A 21198-nucleotide genomic window follows, 5' to 3' on the forward strand; every position below is an offset into this window, starting at 1 on the left:
TCCCAACAATTTGGGAGGTTGAAGCAGAAGGATTACAAATTTGAGGCCAGCTTCAGCAATTTAGCAAGGCCATAAGCAACTTAGGAAGACTACCTCAAAACTTAAAAAAGAAAAATAAAAAAGTGTTGGGGATATAGGTCGATGGTAAAGTAGCCCTGGATTACCAGTATCCCCTCCCCCTCCCAAAAAAAGTCGTTTATCAAAAGGGGAGGTTCTTTAGCCACAATCATTACAATAACATCACAAAACCTATTGGAACTTGTGATCCTCCTGTCTTAGCCTCCTGAGTCACTGGAGGGTATTCGCCACTGATATTTTTTAAAAACTCAAATACACAACTATAATATTTGCTTTCTCTAGGAAGAAAGAAGTAGATAAGTAAATGAGATTAGTGCCCTAGCAAGATCCCAGAAAGTGTCCCATCGCACTGTATCAGGAAGATAAAAAAGAACTCTATACTTCATCAGTCCATGTGTTTTCCAATATCAGTCAGAATTAAAACAAAGTTCCAATTTCTACATGAAAACAATGTTCCAGTTAATTGTAGAATCTGTCTTAGTTCTCCAAAAAGTATAGCTACTCCTCCATCCAGACAAGAAGCATGCACATGTGAATGAGAAAAAATTGAATAGAGACAATTCAAGCTTAGTTTACTCCCTCTGACCTATAACTACTACCAACACAGCAGGAAGTGTGAGGCACATCTCAGAGTTCTGTCATCGCAGCTATGACCATAATGAGACTGCGATGCCATGAGTATTTTTCTTTTGTTTACTGCCCAACTTGGAGTTCAGCTGACTTTCCCTGAATTTCATAGTAAGATTTATAACCATAGAGAAAGAGGTCATCAAATGCCTTTCCCGGCCTCCACTACCTGCTGAAATAGCACAGAATTCTGCCTTTTAGAATAAGATGGAGTCCTGTTACATTACAAATGCCTTTCAAATATTCTATCACTTCCTGTCTGTTACTCATTTCTATCTCAACAGATCCTATAAACTCCTTTGGAAGGACAAGACTCTCTCAGTCACTATCTTCAATACTGCCAGCACAGAGCCCAAAAAAGGGGCTTAAGCATTTGTAAAACAAGGAGGATAAACAGAAAGATATGTAGAGTCACTTAAACCTTAGTGCATATGAATTTCTTCTGGTCCTTGCCTAAGAAAGTTTGGCTGTATCATCCATTATGTAAGAAGAATTAAGAAAGCCCTGAAGAGAAGTAAGCTTAAGGAAAGCTCCTCTTGGTTCTGCCATGAAGGATTGTCCTGGAGCATGTTTTCCAAAGAAAGCTTGAATACCATATGAAAAGTACTATGTTTCTCTGTGGAAGTCTCACCACACCTCAAAAATCTATTTCAAGGAGACATGAATTATTGGCAGTTGTTTGTTGACTGCAAGGTAAGATTTTTAGAAGCAGGGACTGATGGTATGTAGCCACACCTATAAATTCTAGCTACAAATTGGAGGCCAGCCTGGGCAATTTAGGGAGATAGTGTCTCAAAAAGTAAAACAGAGCCAGGCGAGGTAGTACATGCCTGTAATCCCAGTGGCTCATGAGGCTGAGACAGGAGAATCACAAATTCAAAGCCAGTCTCAACAAAATCAAGGTGCTAAGCAACTCAGTGAGACCCTGTCTGTAAATAAAATATAAAATAGGGGTGGGGATGTGGCTCAGTGGTCAAGTGCACTGGAGTTCAATCCCCAGTATCCTAAAAAGAAAAAAAAAAAAAAAAGTAAAACAGATTAGGAATGAATCACAGTGGTAACACATCTCTGGGATCAATTCCTAGCACAGCCAAAAAAAGAAAACAAAGGGACTTAACAGGAATCCTAATCTTTCAGATTTCTTTCTATCCCTGAATGACTTCTCCAGTACTCAAGCAATCACTAGTCAACATAGAGAAACATCAGATTTGCAGAATTTTATCAAGACAGTACAATATGATCAAGGGTTAAAAACCTAGTTCCTGGAGTCAGATAAACTTGAGGTTGAAATCTGGCCCCACTACTTGCTTGAAAACTCTGGAAGCCTGAGTTTTCACATCTGAAAAGAATTTAAAAAGCCTATCTGATGGGGTTGCAGTAATGTTTAAATAGGACCCCACATAAAGTGCTTAGCCATAGGCAGTACTTAAGAAATGTGCACGATCACTTGGGGACCTAGGTACCCACCCATTCTATCACCACCTCCCCGTGTATCCTCAAGCTAATCACTTATTATAAAGCTAATGAAAACAAGGAGACAGAACTAATTGCCCTCTAAGGCCAGGATTATCAGTTATGAATAAGGTAATAGAAAACACACTAAAAGTTTGGAACTCAAAAGCTTTAAACAAGCCAGCCATGGTGGCACACGCCTGTAATCCCAACAGCTCTGGGAGGCTGAGGCAGTTCAAAGTCAGCCTTAGCAACTTAGCAAGTCCCTAAGCAACTTAGTGATACCCTGTCTCTAAATAAAATATAAAAAAGGGTTGGGGATGTAGCTCAGAGGTTAAGCTCCCCTGGGTTCAATTCCCAGTACAAAAAAAAAAAAAAAAAAAAAAAAAAAAAAAAAAAGCCTTAAACAAATTCCAGATATTTTGGGTTGTACTTGAAGCTTGCATGTTTGATTACTGATGACTCAGCATTAGAATATCAAAATGAAAACACCTAAATAGTCAAATTTCAAAGCAGCTGAGGGTGTAACTCAGAGGCAGGGCACTTATCTCTATGAGCAAGGCCCTGGCTTTAAATAAAAAATTCATACCTCGTACTCTCAAATATTCAGTGCCTGCTACAGATAGATGATGGACTTTATGAAATAAATGGTAGGGGCTGGGTGGAGAACCTTAACAATAATTGGCTCAAAGACTATTTTATGGTTCAACGTAGATATAGTTCAACGTAGCATCTAGCATGTGCCAGACCCTGTATTCAATCCCCAGTACCACAAAAAAAAAAAAAAAAAAAAAAGTGTCAAAGACAGTTTGAGAGGTAAACCAGGTTTCTTCCTTTCCCTCACTGCTTTTGTTTGGATCTAGAATGTCTCCCAAAAGCCCTGTGGTTAAGACTTGGTCCCCAACTTGATGCTACAGGGAGACAGTGGAACCTTTAAGAGGTGGAGCCTAGTGGGAGGTCTCAGATCATGGGGGCATACCCTTGAAGGAGACTGTGGGACCCTCATCACTTCCACACTCTTTCAGTTCCAGTCATGAGTGAATAGTTTTGTCCATAGCACTAAAGCCATGATGTACTACTGCCTCATCACAGGCCCAAAAGCAACTGGAGCCAACCAATCATGGACTGAAATCTCCAAAACTGTGAGCCAAAATAAACTTTTCCTCTTTATAAACTGATCAGGTATTTGTTACAGATTAGAAAGAGGCTAACGCACTCACCTGAGCTACCCAGTACTGAAATAGTGTAGCCAACTGGAACTTTGGGAATGGGTAGTAGGTAGAGGCTTTCACACTGCAAAATGTCAATCCCTAGCAAAGCTATCATCACCATTGGGTCCATTTGTCAGTCAGTCATTTGATCGGTTGGGGTGAAAGTGGGTCTCCCGCCCCCTCTCCCTCCAAAGAAGACACCAATGGCATCTATTCACCAGAGTTTACAAAAACAATGGTAAACAAGATAGCAGTTGTTTTGACTACATCAAAAATCTATGATCCCAGGCAAGAATATACCTTTCAGAGCTAGTCTGAAAATCTTAACTCGGTCAATTATGCCTCCTTTTGAGCTTTTCACGCCAAAATACTCATATAGAAATGACAAAATTTTTGTCTACTATTAAATACACACATCTATCCTGCTGAAATTTACAAAGATTGCCTTTCACAAATAGTAAGGACATGTTATTAAATTTGGAACACTTCTGTACCTCTTTGACCTGCACAACACAGCAGCTTCAATAGTTGTTTAAGGAACAGAAATTTCAGGTTAAATGTGCTACCTTATTCACATGCACAAGTAGACAATGTACAAGAATATTTATTTCAGCTTTGCTTATAATAAGTTTGGAAGCAGTATAAATGTTCATTAAAGGGAGAATGCATGAAGTACAATAAACCCATAATGAAAACCACATAAGTTAAAATGGAAAGAACTTGAGCTACCAGTTCAAACTGAGGTATTATGTGGATAAGTCCTAAACATAATGCAAAACCAAAGAAAATCAGGTTGCAGAATGATACAAATACTATAATACTATTTATATAAGATTTTTAGATCATCAACATTACCTTTGCCTTAGAATTTGTTACTATAGTCCTGCTTATTCATGGTATGCACACTGAAGACCTAAAGGAACATTCACTCTAAAATTAATTTTTAAAATTAACATTATTGATCATATAAAGTTCCCCAAATAGCAGGGGGGAAGCCTGATTTAGTAATGAAAATCACTTAGCCTTAAGGTTAGGTGACAGTGTTCTGTCCATTCTGCTACTCACCCAGAAACTTTATTTCTCTGAACTTCAGTTTTCTCACCTAAATGGAATGGATAACTCCTGCCTTGAAAGATGAGAAATCATTAATGGGGAAATGTTACTTTGAAGATTTTAGACTTTGTTGGGTTTCTGTTGTTTTTGTTTGTTTTGTTTCAGCTTTTTGAGGTTTTTTATTTGTTTGGTTGGTTGGTTTTTATTTTGTTGTTGTTGTTTTTGTTTTGTTTTTGTTTTTTGTTTTCTGCCTAATCAGTCAAGAGGTAAGGTAATAACAAAAAAAGCTGAGTCTGTGCCTTTTACACGTTATTTACTATATTGAAGAAAATGTCCAAGAACACAGCAGGAAGGGGCAACCCCTTACCTTCCTCTTCCTAGTCCCAGATGCAGATGCCGCCTATGCTTTCTATATTTAGCACGGTGGAGAGCGATGAGAAACTGTGGCTTTCCACAGGCTTTCCGTGACCTTGGGATACATTTTTCATCTCTCCTTCTACCAAGCAGCCCCGCAACATACACCCACCCTCTGCAGCCCAGTAGGATAAACAACCCAATCGTCCTAGACACGAAAGAGACCGTAAAAATGGCAACGAGATGTTGTTGGTGTCGGAAGATTCTGACTGTTTTACGGCACTAAGACGAAAGTAATGTGGACTTTTAGCGCCCACTCTACAGAAGAGAAAAGTGGAAACCTGGGCTTATTTGCAACAAGTTCTGCAACTTGTTTCCAACACAGTCCTTGTATCTGATTCCACACAAAGACTGGCACACCGAGCCGCAGGCTCCATAGGCAACAGTACAGACACAAGCGCTCGCACCCTCCGGCACAGGGGGACCCACCAAGATTCACAATGGGGCACGGACACACACCCAGCACGTGGAATGCGCTCCGGGACCCCGCGTCCCCCAGGGCTGGTTGCTGCGCCTCACCTGTCTTAAAGACCATCTTGTCATCGTCCTTGGACCCAAAAGTCTTCAGCATGGACACGAAGAGCACCCCACAGGCATTCTGGATGCCAAACACCGACCCGTTGCACCACATAGCCGCCAGCATCACTAGCCAGCCCCAGCCGCCCTCGGGGGGCTCCCGGGGCTCCACCTCCACCTTCTCAGCGGCCGCCTCTGGGCCTTCCGAGGGTCCCGGGTCGGGCAGCGGAGCTTCCCCCACCTGCGCGGGGCCGGGTGGCTGCGCCTCGCTAGTCCCCAGCGCGGCGGCGGGTTCCTCCTGGGAGGGCACCATGGCCCGAGGCGGAGAGCGCGAAGGCGCGGGTTCCCGGCCCGCTCGCGAAGGAACAGGGAGAGCCGCGCGGGCGGATTAGGAGGCCGAGGCGAAGGCGGTAGAGCCCCTGACTGGCAAGCAGGAGGGCGGCGAGCGGCGCAGGACAGCCACGAGGACGGCGGCGGCGCGCGAGTGCCTCTGGACTCAGGACTCGCGCCTCGCAGTCTGCAGCCCCGCACTCCCGACGGAGCCCGGGGCCAGCTGCCGGTTCTTAAAGGTGCCCCCAGCCCGGCCGACAGGGGGCGTGGCCGGGAGCGGGACGTGCCCCCAGAGTCCACAGATGATTGGGCCTCGGAGGGGGGAGGCGGGGCGCCCTGTGGCGCACGGCCCCAGGAGACCGCGGGTGGCTGTGTCTGCGTGCCCGTCTGCCTCGCGGCCTCCTGCTAACTGAAGGGCGCCGGGGTCACAAAGGTGCAGGTCACCCCTCCTCAGAGTATTAACAAGAGGGGTGCGTCTCCTCCTAGGTACGGGTTGGGTCAGCCACTCAGTAGCACTGGGTCTTTACTCCCAACTCACTGTCAGCGTCTCAAACAAACTAACATCTCTTGTTTTTTTTTATTTTTTTAATTTTTTGGCGTTCACTTCTTCGTGCTAATTATAAAATACATTATGCCACTTGCCTACTTAGAAAATCGGAAGAAAAGAGGCCTTATTTAATTACTTCATTCCGTCTGCGTTCGTATACAGTTTCCTTTGAATACTTGGCACATTGAAGATGCTCATTTTGGAAGACAGACTAAAATGCTAAAGACTTCAACCAACAAACATTTTTTGAGAGATAGCCAGAAAACATTACTTTTCAAATATGCACAGTTGATTTTACTTTAAACAGATACTAAAACCTATGTTCAACTGTCTCTCTGAACATGAAATGTCAATGTGCATACCTAAAAAGTAAGTAACTGGCTGTGCAATATTGAGGATAGTTATTAATTTCTCATTTACTCAAATTCTTCACTTCGACCAAAGTCAAATTATGCCAACCATTTATGTGCTTCTGTGCCCACCACTGTGGAAGAGTATACAGTTACCTGCAATTGGTCCCATTTCTGTCTCTTGAAACTAAACTAGTAGGGAAAAAAGAGTCCTGGGATAGATGACGTGAGCCGTTTAAAATCTGTGATAATGAAACTCAGATAATGGAACCCTTAAATTATCTTCAGAACACTAAGGAGGAGGTTCTGCAAGTAGTCTTTGAGCTGACAGGTACACAGGACTTCAGTAGATAAGCAAGGAGCATTTCAGCTAGAGGAAACACCATAAACCAAGGAAAGCAGGGTGTGCCTTAGAAACAGGGAACACAGCTCAAGTATGATTTGATTTAGAGATAAAGTTAAAATAGAGCTACAGGTTGGATCTGGAATGTCCCCCAAAGGCCCATGTGTTAAAGGCTTGGTCCCCTGCCTGCAGCACTGTTGGGAGGTGGTGAAACCTTAAAGATATGGTGCCTACCAGAGAGTTTTAGATCATAAGAGTCATGCCCTCAGAGAAGATTGTGGGACCCTGGTCTCTTCTTTCTCTATTTCATTCCTGGCCATAAGGTGGATAGATTTCATTTGCCACATGCTCTCCCCATGATGCTTAGCATAGATCCACAAGCAATGAAGCCAACCAACCATGGACTGAAACCTCTAAAACTGTGAGTCAAACTAAACCTTCCTCTTTATATCTCATCTCAGGTATTTGCTACAGTTAGGGAAAGCTAAATAACTAAATAGTAAACTAAGAAAAATGCAAAAATGCAAAAATGCAAAAAATGAGTGTGTAAAGTTGTTACCCCAGCCTTGTTGGAAATAAGGAAAAATCAAAGCAAAAATGTAAAATCAGTAGAGGTTTAATCAAGTATAAACTAAACTCTAAAAGTTACTATGTTAACCTCTATGAACTTTCAAAGTTGTTCATAACATATTGGGCAAAAAAAGTCCAAATGTATATATGCATATAGACATATATTCATATGTGTGTGTGTATGTATAGTGTAACCCAAATATTAAAATAAATACCCATGAGTCAATAAGTAATTGGAGGGGATGTGGGGTTGTAGCTCAGTGGTAGAGCACTTGCCTAGTACGTGTGAAGCACTAGGTTCTATCCTCAGCACCACATAAAAATGAGTAAATAAAATAAAGGTATTGTGTCCATCTACGACTAAAAAATAATAATAAAATAAATGGGGGAGGGGAGGCAGACAAATCTTTCTTGAGGAAGAATTCCTGATAATGTATGTAGAGCTAGGCTTGGTGGCTCACACGTTCCAGCAACTTGGGAGGCTCTGACAAGAGGGTCTCAAGTTCAAGGCCAGCCTCAGCAACTTAGCTTGACTCTTAGCAACTTAGCAAGACCTTGTCTCAAATAAAAAAATTAAAAGGACTGGGGATGTAGTTCAGTGGTAAAGTACTCCCCAGTACCAAAGAAAAGGATAGGGGTATGCTTCTTGACTTCCTTTTATAGTGTTCAGTATGGAAAGGGTATTGGTACCTTTACAGTGTGGAAACTGACAGACACTATTACTTCAATCAGGTGATAAAGTATAGATCTGTGATCTGTATCTGTGATTTGTGATACAATGTGATGAAAATGGAACTTTACTTTTTTTTTTTTCTTTTTTCTGTCTTTCTTTTTTTTCTCCCTCCAAAACTTATAAACCTAATATAACCACCAGAAAAACAACAAATTCCAACTGAGGGACATTCTACAAAACACCTGATAAATACTCTTCAATACTGTCAAGTTTATCAAAAACAACTAAAATCTGAAAAACTGTCACAGTCAAAAGCAGTTTAAGGAAACATGACATCCTGGATCAGAAAAATCCTGGAACAGAAAAAAAAATAATAGGCAAAAACTAAGGAAATCTGAATTAAGTATGGACTTCAGTTAATAACAATGTACCAATACTGTTTTAGTAATTGTAACACATGTAGCATTCTAATGTAAGATATTAATAATAAGAGAAACCCAATGAGGGAATGAGTACTGTCTGTACTCTGTAATATTTCTATAAATCTAAAACTGTTCTGAAAAGTAAAGTTCATTTTTTGTTTATTTGTTTTTGTTGTTTTGCAATACTGGGGATTGAACCTGGGCAGGGCAGTGGGGGGCAGTTCTACCACTGAGATATATCCGAGCCCTTTTTAATTTATTTTGAGATATGGTCTCACTACATTACCCAGGGTAGCCTTGAACTTGTGATCCTCCTGCCTCAACCACCTGAATAACTGGATTGTATTACAGGCATACGCCACCACACCTGGCTAAAAAGTAAAGTTTATTTTAAGAATATGTATATCAAAAAAAAAAAAAAAAAAAGAATATGTATATCACAATTCTATTCTTGTAAACATGTTTATTTATTTGTACATAACAATGTATGAAATGCGATATGGTTTATTTTGAGAGTTTCACTTTATAAAAAATCGTTATATTGTATAGTATTCATATACCGAGACTAGGAAAATAGTTTTTATTTATTGATTATTCTCAAAATTTGTTTCTATTTATGTGTCAACATTATTTCTAAGCATTATAAAGTGTACCCTATTTTCAGATTAAAGTTTGGCATTTCTCAGAGGGGACTGACTTAAAGGATAAAAAAGTTAATGCCCACAAAGCACTTAGCACAGACTCTGGCACACAGCAAGCACTTGGGAAATGTTAACTATTACTATTATTATTGTTGATTGCAAATGATGTAATTCATTTTTTCTGCTGACTTCCATCACCACTATTATATTGGAATCAAAGCAATTCAAATGGACACAACAGGAATTCCAGCAACTCAGGTGGCTGAAGCAGGAGGATCACAAGTCCAAAGCCAGTCTCAGCAACTTAGCAATGCCCTAAGCAACTCAGTGAGATCGTGAGACCCTGTCTCAAAATAAAACATAAAAAGGGCTAGGGCCATGGCTCAGTGGTTAAGCGACCCTGGGTTCAATCCCTAAAAACAAAAAAACAAAAAAAAAGTAATTTAAATGGGTTACTTTGCTGTGCTAAAGATCAAACTCAGGACCCCTCAAACATTCTAGGCAAGTGATTTACTGAGTCACACCCATAGCCCTCAGATGTTTGCATTCTTGTAAATGCATCCGTTAATCACAAAAATCTCAGGTCAGGATGTTAAAATATAAAATACTTAAATCTGGGAATTTAGACATCTTTGACCTCAGCTGTTATGTTATCTATCCCTTAAGAGAACTTCTTTATTTTCCATCAATCACTACCCAACTCACAAGTCATTTGTCAAAACCTGGTTCAAAGTCGCTCATTTTATCTATTTGGAAAGTTTGACTCCAAGGCAAAGTTTTCTTCCACCACAGTCTGAGTGAAAGGTATGTACTGAAGTTTTACACATTAAAAACTGAAGTTCTAGTTATTCTAGGAGTTGACTTTACTTTCATCTCCGCTGTTTTCCTTTGTTTCTCTCAAATTTCTAAGGTAGTAAAAGAAAAAGCTGCAAGGCACAGTGGTGCACACGCATAATCCCAGCAACTGAGAGGCTAAAGCGGGAGGATGGCAATTTTGAGGCCATTCTCTGCAATTTAGCAAGATGCTGTCTCCAAAAAAACAAAACAAACAAAAATGTCCTTCTGTCTTCTGCCAAGGGAAGAAGTCCCTCGGCCCTGCAGTCTTGAACTTCCCAACCTCAGTACTGTTGAGGGAATAAAAAAACTGTTTTGTTGTTTTTGTTGTTGTTGCTGTTGTTTGTTTTTTGGGGTACCAGGGATTGAACTCACGGTTGATTAGCCACTGAGCCACATCCCCAGCCCTATTTTGTATTTTATTTAGTGACACGGTCTCACTGAGTTGCTTAGCACCTCACTTTTGCTGAGGCTGGCTTTGAACTCATGATCCTCCTGCCTTAGCCTCCCAAATTGCTAGGATTACAAGGGTATACCACTGCACCCATCTTCTCCCTAACCTTTGAACCACAGCACCACTGTGCACAGTAAAGATACGCAATAAATATTTCTCTTTTTTTTTTTATTGTAAACAAATGGTCTCTCTTTTTTTTTTTAATATTTTTTTAGTTGTGTGTGGACACAATATCTTTATTTATTTAATTTTACGTGGTGCTGAGGACCGAACCCAGTGCTTCACATGTGCGAGGCAAGTGCTCTACCACTGAGTACAACCCCAGCCCCTACTATTTTTTATTATTTATGTATTTATATAATAAATTATTTTTTGTTTGATTTTATTGTTTGTTCTATTTAGTTATACATGACAGCAAAATGCACTTTGATTCATCGTACACAAATAGGGTACAACTTTTCATTTCTCTGGTTGTACATGATGTAGAGTCACACCATTTGTGTAATCATACATGAACATAGGGTAATGATGTCTCATTCCACCATCTTTCCAACCCCCTGCCTCTCCCCTCCCCTCATTTTCCTCTACACAATCCAAAGTTCCTCCATTCTTCCCTTACCCACCCCCCATTATGTATGTTGGGATTATTCTCAGGCATTTCATTTTCATGTTGTTTATGTCACATGTTGTCTGCTTAGGGAATAAATTTTTGTCCATGAGGTTATTGCCAATACAGTATAAAGTGATCAAGGTTCTGTATGGTTATCTGATCTACCATCATAGTGTTATATATTTTTGATGAATCTAGGGAAATTTAAATACAGTGTTTCATAGGAGGTATCACAATACCATACCTTAAACTATACTACAGAGCAATAGTAACAAAAATGGCATGGTATTGGCACCAAAATAGATCAGTAGACCAATGGTACAGAATAGAAAACACAGAGACAAACCCACATAAGTACAGTTATCTCATACTACACAAAGGAGCCAAAAACATACAATGGAATAAAGATAGCCTCTTCAACAAATGGTGCTGGGAAAACTGGAAATAGACATGCAGCAAAATGAAACTAAGCCCCTATCTCTCACCCTGCAAAAAACTCAACTCAGCATAGATCCAGGACCTAGAAATTAGACCAGAGACCCTGCACCAAATAGAAGAAAAAGTAGACTCAAATCTTCATCATGTCAGCTTAGGACCAAACTTCCTTAACAAGACTCCCAAAGCACAAGAAATAAAAACAAGAATCAATAAATGGGCTGGATTCAAATCAAAAGGCTTTTTCTCAGCAAAGAAAACAATCAATAACATGAAGAGAGAGTCTACAGAGCAGGAGAAAATCTTTTCCACATACATTTCAGATAGAGCACTAATGTCCAAAATTTATAAAGAACTTAAAAAACTTAACACTAAACACTTAACACTAAAAATACAAAGAACCTAATCAATAAATAGACTAAGGAACTGAGCAGACACTTCACAGAAGAAGATATATAATCAATCAACAAATATATGAAAAAATGTACATCTCTAGTAATTAGAGAAACACAAATCAAACTACCCTAAGATTTCATCTTACTCAAATTAGAATGGCTATTATCAAGAATACAAGCAACAATAGGTGTTGGCAAGGATGTGGGGGAAAAGGTACACTCATGCATTGCTGGTGGGATTGCAAATGGGTGCAGCCACTCTGGAAAGCAGTATGGAGATTCCTTAGAAAACTTGGAATGGAACCACCTTTTGACCCAGTTATCCCACTCCTCAGTTTATACCCAAAGGACTTAAAATCAGCATACTACAGAGATACAGCCACATCAATGTTTATAGCAGCTCAATTCACAGTAGCTAGATTATGGAACCAACCTAGATGCCCTTCAACAGAAGAATAGACAAAGAATCTATGGTATATATACACAATGGAATATTATTTAGTCATAAAGAAGAATAAAATTATGGCATTTGCAGGTAAATGGATGGAGTTGGAGAATATCATGCTAAGTGAGATAAGCCAATCCCCAAAAATCAAAGATCAAATGTTTTCTCTGATAAGTGGATGCTGATACATTATGGGATGGCGGGTAAGGGAAGAATGGAAGAACTTTGGATTGTGTAAAGAGAAATGAGGGGAGGGAGTAGGAAAGATGGTGGAATGAGACAGACGTCATTATTCTATGTACATGTATGACTATGCAAATGGTGTGACTCTACATCATGTACAACCAGAGAAATGAAAAGTTGTACCCCATTTGTGTACAATGAATCAAAATGCATTCTGCTGTCATATATAACTAAATAGAACAAACAATAATAAATATATAAATAAATAAATAAATACAGTACTTCAGTTATAATTAAATGCATTTTTGTTTTTTAACTTTTCTTTTACTTTTTGTTTTTACTGGCCCTGACAGTAAAGCCGGATCTAGTAGATTAAGATAATTAACACAAGGCTTAAAAATATGTTTATTATTTTTACAGTTTAGATTAGATCAAATAAACATTATATATCTTTTTTAAGGTGCTATTTGTAAAATAGACACATCTTAACTGTGTGTACACATTTCCCCATTTTACATTTCTGATTGAAAATATCTTCAACACATTTTTTCCCAATGCAACAATGTATGTTTGTGTGTTACTGTGTTACCGAGCTACATCCCCAGCTTTTGCTTTTGTTTTTGTTTGTTTGCTTGTTTGTTTGTTTGTTTGTTTGAGACAGAGTCTTACTAAATTACCAGGACTGGCCTCAAACTTGAATCCTCCTGTCTCAGCTTCCCAAGTCCCTGGGATGATGGGTATGCACCACACTCCCGGCTCCAGTGCTAACAACTTCTAATGTCATGACTTCAGTCCTCAAATACTTTGGTTTTTTATCTAAAATGTAATGGCAAAATATTGTATATCAGGTTCTATGCTCTTGGTGGTCCTAACAGGTTTCTTAAGCCCTATGCTATGGTGTTTCTGAAGAATAAGGTGGAGAGAGTCCCTGGACATCCACAGTTACAGTTTGGTCACCTCTGACCTAATGTGTGTGACATGGGCCCAGAGTCTGGTCTTCAGCTCTTTATGTTCCAGAATCCAATTATTTCCTTCCACCAGGGACATCTGGCTTCTAAGGAGTGATTCACTCAAACAAATTCACAATAAAACTAATTGAGAACTTGCATTACAGTTTTTGAATGTAGTTTCATGTAGTGCCAGGCCAACTTGAATCTTCTGATGGAGTTGTTCAGTGCCTTATTTTCCCAAGGGATAAGCCTGTGTGACACAAACTACTACTATCAAAAGGCCCTTAGGTGATCCGAAACCAGGTCAAGACTGAATAATCTGTAGAGAAAATGTCTCTAAATGATGCTACTCTGATGCTCTCTACCTCCCCCAACCCCCAACCCCCAATTCCATCTATAGAAGACACAGGCTACGATGGCAAAAGCACTTGGAATCAGAAAATGAACTCCTGTCAGTTAACATCTGTGTAACCATGGTCTGGTCACTTGTTTTCAGGAGCCTAGCTGCAGAGTGGCGCACAACTGTAATCCCAGAGACTCGAGAGGCTGAGGCAGGAGGATCACAAGTATGAGGCCAGTCACAAGATCCTCTCTCAAAAGAAAAAATAAAAATAAAAAGCATTAGGGATGTAGCTCAGTGCTAAAGTGCCCCTGAGTTTCATTCCCAATACAAAAGAAGGAAGAGGGAAAGGGGAAAGAGAAGGAGGAGAAAAAAACTTCTATCTGGCCCAAAACAATTCCACAGAGCCTGATTTCAGTTGTGCTATGGTTTACCTCAGATATATTTTAGTGTCATTAATGAAGTTTGGGGAAACCCTTCTTCAGTTAGCATTATCTTTGCAAATCTGGAAAGACAAGTGTGGTTTAGCTAATCAGCTTCATAGGTATATAGTAACAATGTCCAACCCTATTTCTATATCCAAACCTATCTCAAGTTTTAGGATGTCCTCCTTTTTATTTTTTATTTTTATTTATTTATTTTGTGGTGCTGGGGATCAAACCCAGGGTCTTGCGTATGGCAGACAAGTACTCTGCCTCTGAGCTGTATCTCCAGCCCAAGGAGTATATCCTATTGGTGATGTGTGGTCCCTCATGCCTTGTCCATCCATGCCACATGACCCCGAAATATGACGACTTACCAAAGATCTGTCCAGTGCAGTGCCCCCTGCCATTTCTTCACAGGCCTTCTTAGGTAACGTTTGTTGACATGGGTTGTACAGAATCAAATCTACTGTTATGAGAAGTAAAAGCATGTTTGATTACTTACATTTGAAGATGATCAACTCTTTCCATTTGCTACGGTGAAATTTAAGCAAAATTGGGGGAAAAGAGATTTGAACTCAAGTCCTGCCCCAACCCCTCACAAGCTGCCGGCCTGGGCCCCAGGACTGTTGAGGGGATGGAGTAAGATAGGGACTGGAAGCCCTCTATGACCCATGCCTCACTATGAGGTGCTGCTGTTATTGCTGTTACTGGACGTACCCTTATAAATGGTTCTTGTGTTAATAGAATCACACAATATTTCTTCTAAAGAAGGGATCTTATTACTTTGTCCAAACTCCTGCTTAACACAAGAATCTCTGGTAAAGCATCCTAGTGAAATTAAAGGGCTACAACCTGGGAGAAACAGTCCATACCTGTGAAACCCCACAAGTGGTCAAGGAGACAGTGTTATTTAACAACATGGCTCACAGTTACCCCTCAGCCTCTCCTCAGCTCACCCTATGAGGGGCTCTGCATGTCACAGGCTCAGGAAAAACACAGACTGCCTGCCTGGGCGGAGGGTGTGGGAGGCGTCATGGAAACCTGTTCTCCCAATCACATCCCTGAGAGGAGCTTCTGCAGACACAAAGAAATCTAAAACACCAGTTGAAAAGAATCTCAGGAATCATGGATTCCTATGCTTTATTTTTTTATTTGTTCTAATTAGTTATACTTGACAGTAGACAGCATTTTGACACATCATACAAAAATGGAGTACAACTTCTCATTCTTCTGGCTGTACATGATGTAGAAACATGCTGGTCCTTTATTCATATATGCACACAGGGTAATAATGTCTGATTCATTCTATGGTCCTTCCTAACCCCTTACCTCCTCTCCTCCCTTCACTCCCCTCTGCCCAGTCCAAAGTAAAAATATGGAATGCTTCACAAATTTGCTGCCCTCCTTGTGCAGGGGCCATGCTAATCTTCTCCATATTGTTCCAATTTTAGTATATGTGCTGCCAAAGTGAGCAAGATTCCTATGTTTTAAAAAACATGTTTTAGCCAGGTACAGTAGCACATGCCTGTAGTCCCAGTGACTCAGGAGGCTGAGGCAGGAGGATTGCAAATTCAAAGCCAGCCTCAGCAACTTAGCAAGGCCCTGAGAAACTTAGCAAGACCCTGTCTCTAGATAAAATATATTAAAAAAAAAAAAAAAACTAAGGATGTGACTCAGTGGGAAAGCACTCCTAAGTTCAATCCCCAGTACCAAAAAAATAAATAAAAATAAAAATAAATTTTAAAAAAGCATGTTTTACAGTAAACCATAGTTAGAAACACATTTGATCTCAGAATCCAGTACCCATGGATACACAAATAGATCAACAGTCTAACAGAACAATTTTTACATTACTAAGTACAAGACAGCACATTCTATTTGATTTGGTTTGGTTTGGTTTTAATGTGCTCATAAAAATCCAATTCAGATTTCGTAGTCTGCTCATGGACTGAAGGGAAGGGAAAGAAGATGGGAACAGGAAAGACAGTAGAAAGAATCAGACATAACTGTCCCATGTTCATATATGAATACACTACCAGTGGAACTCCACGTCAGGTACAACCACAAGAATGGAATCTAATTAGAATAGCTTATACATATATGTATAATATGTCAAAATATATGTATGTGTAGTGTGTCAAAATACAGTCTACTGTCACGTAATCTAAAAAGAACAAATAAATTTTTAAAAAAGAAAGAAAATTGCTAATCCAGTCCAATTCTCCCATTTTACAAATTAGGAAAATGAAGTCAGATAAAAATGAAATGACTGTCTATCGACTATTCCCTGAACACACAAACATCTACTCATTTAGTGACAAGATCCCAGACTTCCTGATCTTCAGCATGATCTTCCTCTGCATCTCCTATAATTTTGCCTATCTTCTTGTGTAGGGAACTAATATTTCCTATTTCTATTTTAAGAGCAAGATATCTGTCCCCTATCTGATAAGGGTTAGATGAGCTTGCCCCGCTCCCACCTGCCCTGACCTCTATCACTGTGACTTCACAGTTAAGGACCCTTGGGTGCTATTCTCCTCAAAATCCTAAATAACTGGTAACTCCAGGAATACAGCAGGAATATAAGAGCCATGTTTCTCCTCTTACATTTGTTGGAATTTCTTACATTTGTTAGAATTTTTTCTTCCAATTAGTTATCGAACTCCTGATAAGGGTCACCTGGAGCCCAGCCTCAGGAAGACAAGATAAGGAATCATTCCTTTCCATCAGGAGGGGTGGGATATGGGGAGAGTCCTACAGAGAACTGGTCCATGACTAATTCTGCTAGGACCATCTCCTCCTCTCCTTTACTCTCTTTTTCCTGGCCTGAATGAAGTTTAAAGGGTGTGTATTTTTCAATCAGTAAGCTCCTGGTGAGATTGGCACCCCCTTTTATACAGAATAAAGTAGAAATCATAATTTCCTGGTCATGGTAATTTAACGAAATCAAGAAAACATATGGAAACAAAATTGAGAGTTTCTTTTTGTTGTTTGTGTTCTCATAGACCATGTATGATATAAAAGCCTATAGAAATACAAAGGAGAAAGCAGCTAGAGAAGACAGGCAACTTGATCAACTGGCCATAAAAAAAAAATTGGGAGGGTTTTATTTCTCTCTTAATGGAAAAAGAATATGCCGTTATTCTGTTCTAAAGGAGTTTGATTTATTTTTCCTTAGAATTCTTCCCACCCCATCCCCACTCACCATCAAACAATAAGACTTAAAACCAAGATATTGAACTTGAGATACAAAATTAAGGATAGGAAACAAAATTTCACAACTGACAGATTAGAGCAAGATACCAGTTAATGCTGGAAAGGGTATATTGTGTCTTACTTTCCTATCTTTGCTCAGAAACCAGCACAGTTCCTGTAGAGCACTTGACAGGTGTTCCATACATACTTCTAGAATGCATAAGTGACATATATAGTGTGAGAACAAGAAGAAGACCTTTAGAACATCAGTTCAGACCCCTGGGTTCTAGACTCCAGAACCAGGAGACCTAGAAGAACAATCAGGAGAGAGGAGTGAGCTAGATTCAGAATACAGATATGGCCACAAGTCAGAATCAAGAATGACAGGAAACCACGCACAGTGGAGCATGCCTGTAATCCTAGTGACTATGGAGGCTGAGGCAGGAGGATCACAAGTTTGAGGCCAGCCTTGGCAACTTAGTGAGACCCTCTCTCAAAGTAAAATAAAAAGAACTGTGGGAGAAGACCAGAGATAGTTCCACACTGGGTTCAATTCCCAGTACCAAGAAAAAAAGAAGGAAAAAAAAAAAAAAAAAAAAAAAAAAAAGAACAGGAAAACTACAAGATTTTAAAATTGTTTTCTGGAATATAATTTAAGGTAACATATGAAACATGCCTTGAGATCATTTTCCCCAAAAGTTTTCTTTTTTTTTTGTAACATAAAATGAGTGAAAGCTTCCACCTCCACTTCTTTCTAGGTATTACATCTTCAAATACAGGAATATGAGAACTGAAGTTTCAATTTGTGTTCTGCTTTTCCTGTTACAAGCAATATAATAACTCTACATTTTTTTTCCTCTGCTAGGATTGAACTGCCTCACACATGCTAGACAAGTTCTCTACCACTGAGCTACATACATCCCTGGCCCTACCCAACTTTTTCTTAATTTTGCAAAATTTTTAAAAATTAAATTACTGCAAAAAAAAAAAAAAGCTTATGTGGGTGGGGCGGGTGGGGAGTGAAAAAAGAATGGAAGAACTTTAGATTAGGTAGAAGGAAATGAGAGGAGGTATGAAAAATGGTGGAATGAGACAGACATCATTACCCTAGGTACATGTATGGTTACACGAATGGTATGAATCTACTTTGTGTACAACTATAGAAACGAAACGCTGTACCCGATTTGTATACAATGAACCAAAATGCAGTCTGTAAAAAATTAAAGAATAAATAAGTAATTTTTTTAAAAAGTATGTGTGCTTGTGATTGAATTTGAAGTATTTTTCCCCTTTTGTTTATCTCCATTTTCTAATTTTTCTTTTTTTGGTACTGGGTATTGAACCCAGGGGTGCTTAACTGCTAAGCCACATCCCCACTCCTTTTTTTGATTTTTTTCATTTTGAGACAGGGTCTCAATGAGTTGCTTAGAGCCTTGCTAAGTTGCTGGCTTTGAATTTGTAATCCTCCTCCCTCAGCCTCCTCAGTCACTGGGACTACAGGTATGTGCCACAGCATCCAGCATTTTCTAATTTTTCAATAAGGAATATTTATTTATCATATATGTAAAAATATTTTAATCTAGAATTGATCCTTATCACTTATGATAAATTTACTCAAAGTAATCTTTTGGGGTCTGGGGAGATAGCTCAGTTGGTAGAGTGCTTGCCTCACAAGCACAAGGCCCTGGGTTCAATTCCCAGCATTGCAAAAAAAAAAAAAAAAAAAAAAAAGTAATCTTTTGGGAAAATACTAAATTTCTAGAGCAGTAGTTCATCTCTATATCACCTGATAGCTTTGAGCAACAATTATAATCATAAATCAGTTATGAGCTTTTAAGGTTAAGTTTTGACTTCTCTCCAGTTCTTTCTGGAAATAGAGGAGGACTGCTAAACTTTTATGCACTGTGGTTTCTGGCTACATTTCAGTCTGGGATTTCTTCCCTGACTTGGCACAAATTAAGAGTGATATGGGCTTTGATAGCCAAATAGTTTTTGAAAACTTTCTATTATGTATACATTCATTAGTGGTCACCTTTTATGATATAAAAATGTGAGGGAGTTAATTTGGCACATTTATTAAAAGTCTCTCAAAACTAGCATGTCTCAAAATTTGACAAGCTAATTAATTTCCAAACTGAATACTAAATTTTCTGACATTGTAGCTTCCCGAAGGTCAACAGGGGAAAGACAGATACTCACGTAAGCACCACCGTAGGGTTATAGTTTAACTAGTGATTCCCTTTGGAGATGACCACATTCCTGCACAGAAAAAAGAAAATGTTTGTTCAACCATTTTATCTGGTTTCTTTGGGATTTGAAGAAATTTACAATTAAGCAGGAATGAATTATTCTAATCCAACTACCCTATTAAACTACAGAATGGAAACCAATTCACAAATAACAGTATAGCAAAGGCAGTAGACGAATTACATGGTTGTAGTCCTTTACTGAACCACAGAAATAGGAAGTCACTAAAGGTCTTGTGTTTACAAGAAGATCAAGGTTTAGAACATGAAGTTCTAGGGTTCTGGAATAATCAAGGAATTCTGTTTGTGTTTTACTGAAGCACGCAGATCCCTCTTTGAGTTTTCAGCCCTGCTGGTCTTCAGTTCTCACATATTAGGCCTTGTTGCTTTAGTGCTTATCACTCCCTGCTCCTTATTCATTCACTCGATGGTCACTTTTGAGCACCTGTTCCCTGCCAGCTGCCATATTGAGTGTTGGAAGAATAACAAACACATTGTAGTCTTGTGTCATTTGCAAGTTACTTTCACAAACACCATAACTTTTGGCCATGTAATATGAGCTGTTCAAAGTCAAGAACCGAGACTCATTCATCCTCGTGTCATCCCAGACTTAGTTCAGTGCCTGCCCAATGCACATTTGATGAATGGACAAATATATGCAGGAAAGAACCAGTGAGTGAGTGAATATACAAAGCTTCACATCTCTACATCTGCTTTGACTTTTTGAAAGATTGTCAAACATCTGCCTCATTAACTCCTTTAAAAAAAAAAAAAAAAAACACAGAAAATCTTTGTGGTTCTTATTTATTGCTTTCTCCCCCTGAGAGTAACACCTTCTAAAGACACCCAGAGGCAACACTCCTCCCCAGAAACCCCAGATTCCTGCCTCTGTTCCTTTGCCGAGTGCTTTGGCTGCTGCCACAGGATTCCTGGGTGAGGGGATAGTGTCTCAGCTTCACTCTGCCCTTCTGGGAAACCAGCCAACTCTTTACGAAGATTTCAGTAATTGGACCCTAATACAAACTTTATCATTCCTGTTACTACTGTTGTAGAATAATTTTAAATATGATTTTTAAAAAGCTGCATAATTAGACTTTCCTTGATGCATTAGAAACCATGAAGGGCAGCAAGCCAGGAAGCCTAGAAAACAGCTGTGGAAACCACAAGCTAAGCTGATGTGCATTTGGTGCTCAGGGTGAGATTAACAGGCAGAATCAGGAAATGAATAGCATTCAGAGATTACTAAATATATTTTAAGCAGTTTTATACTAGACCTACAAATGGAAATGTCTTTTGGTGGGCAGGTAGTTCTCATGGTGCTGGGAAAGAACCCAGGGCTTCATGCATATTAAGCATGTGCCCCACCACTGAGACTCACCCCCAAACCCCAGAAATGTTTCTTTAACCCTTTCTTTCTTTTCTGAAAAAAGATAACCAAAACCTTCCAAATCACCCCCCA

At 39.5% G+C, this 21198-nt stretch overlaps 1 protein-coding gene across 2 annotated transcripts in view; it reads right to left on the reverse strand.

The window, feature by feature from the left end:
• SLC16A10 (solute carrier family 16 member 10) overlaps window positions 1-5941 on the reverse strand; it is a 121550-nt gene extending 115609 nt beyond the window's left edge. The window contains exon 1 of one of the 2 annotated variants that reach the window (XM_079148424.1): window positions 5355-5936. In XM_079148424.1, coding sequence (XP_079004550.1) covers window positions 5355-5664 — 310 coding nt within the window. In that variant the 5' untranslated portion in view covers window positions 5665-5936. Of the gene's footprint in view, window positions 1-5354 lie in introns of both variants that reach the window. The other variant, XM_079148426.1, reaches the window with a different exon arrangement.
• Between the last annotated feature and the right edge of the window lie 15257 nt (window positions 5942-21198).

This window comes from Sciurus vulgaris (assembly GCF_902686455.1).
Source record: "Sciurus vulgaris genome assembly, chromosome: 7".
NCBI lineage: Eukaryota > Metazoa > Chordata > Mammalia > Rodentia > Sciuridae > Sciurus > Sciurus vulgaris.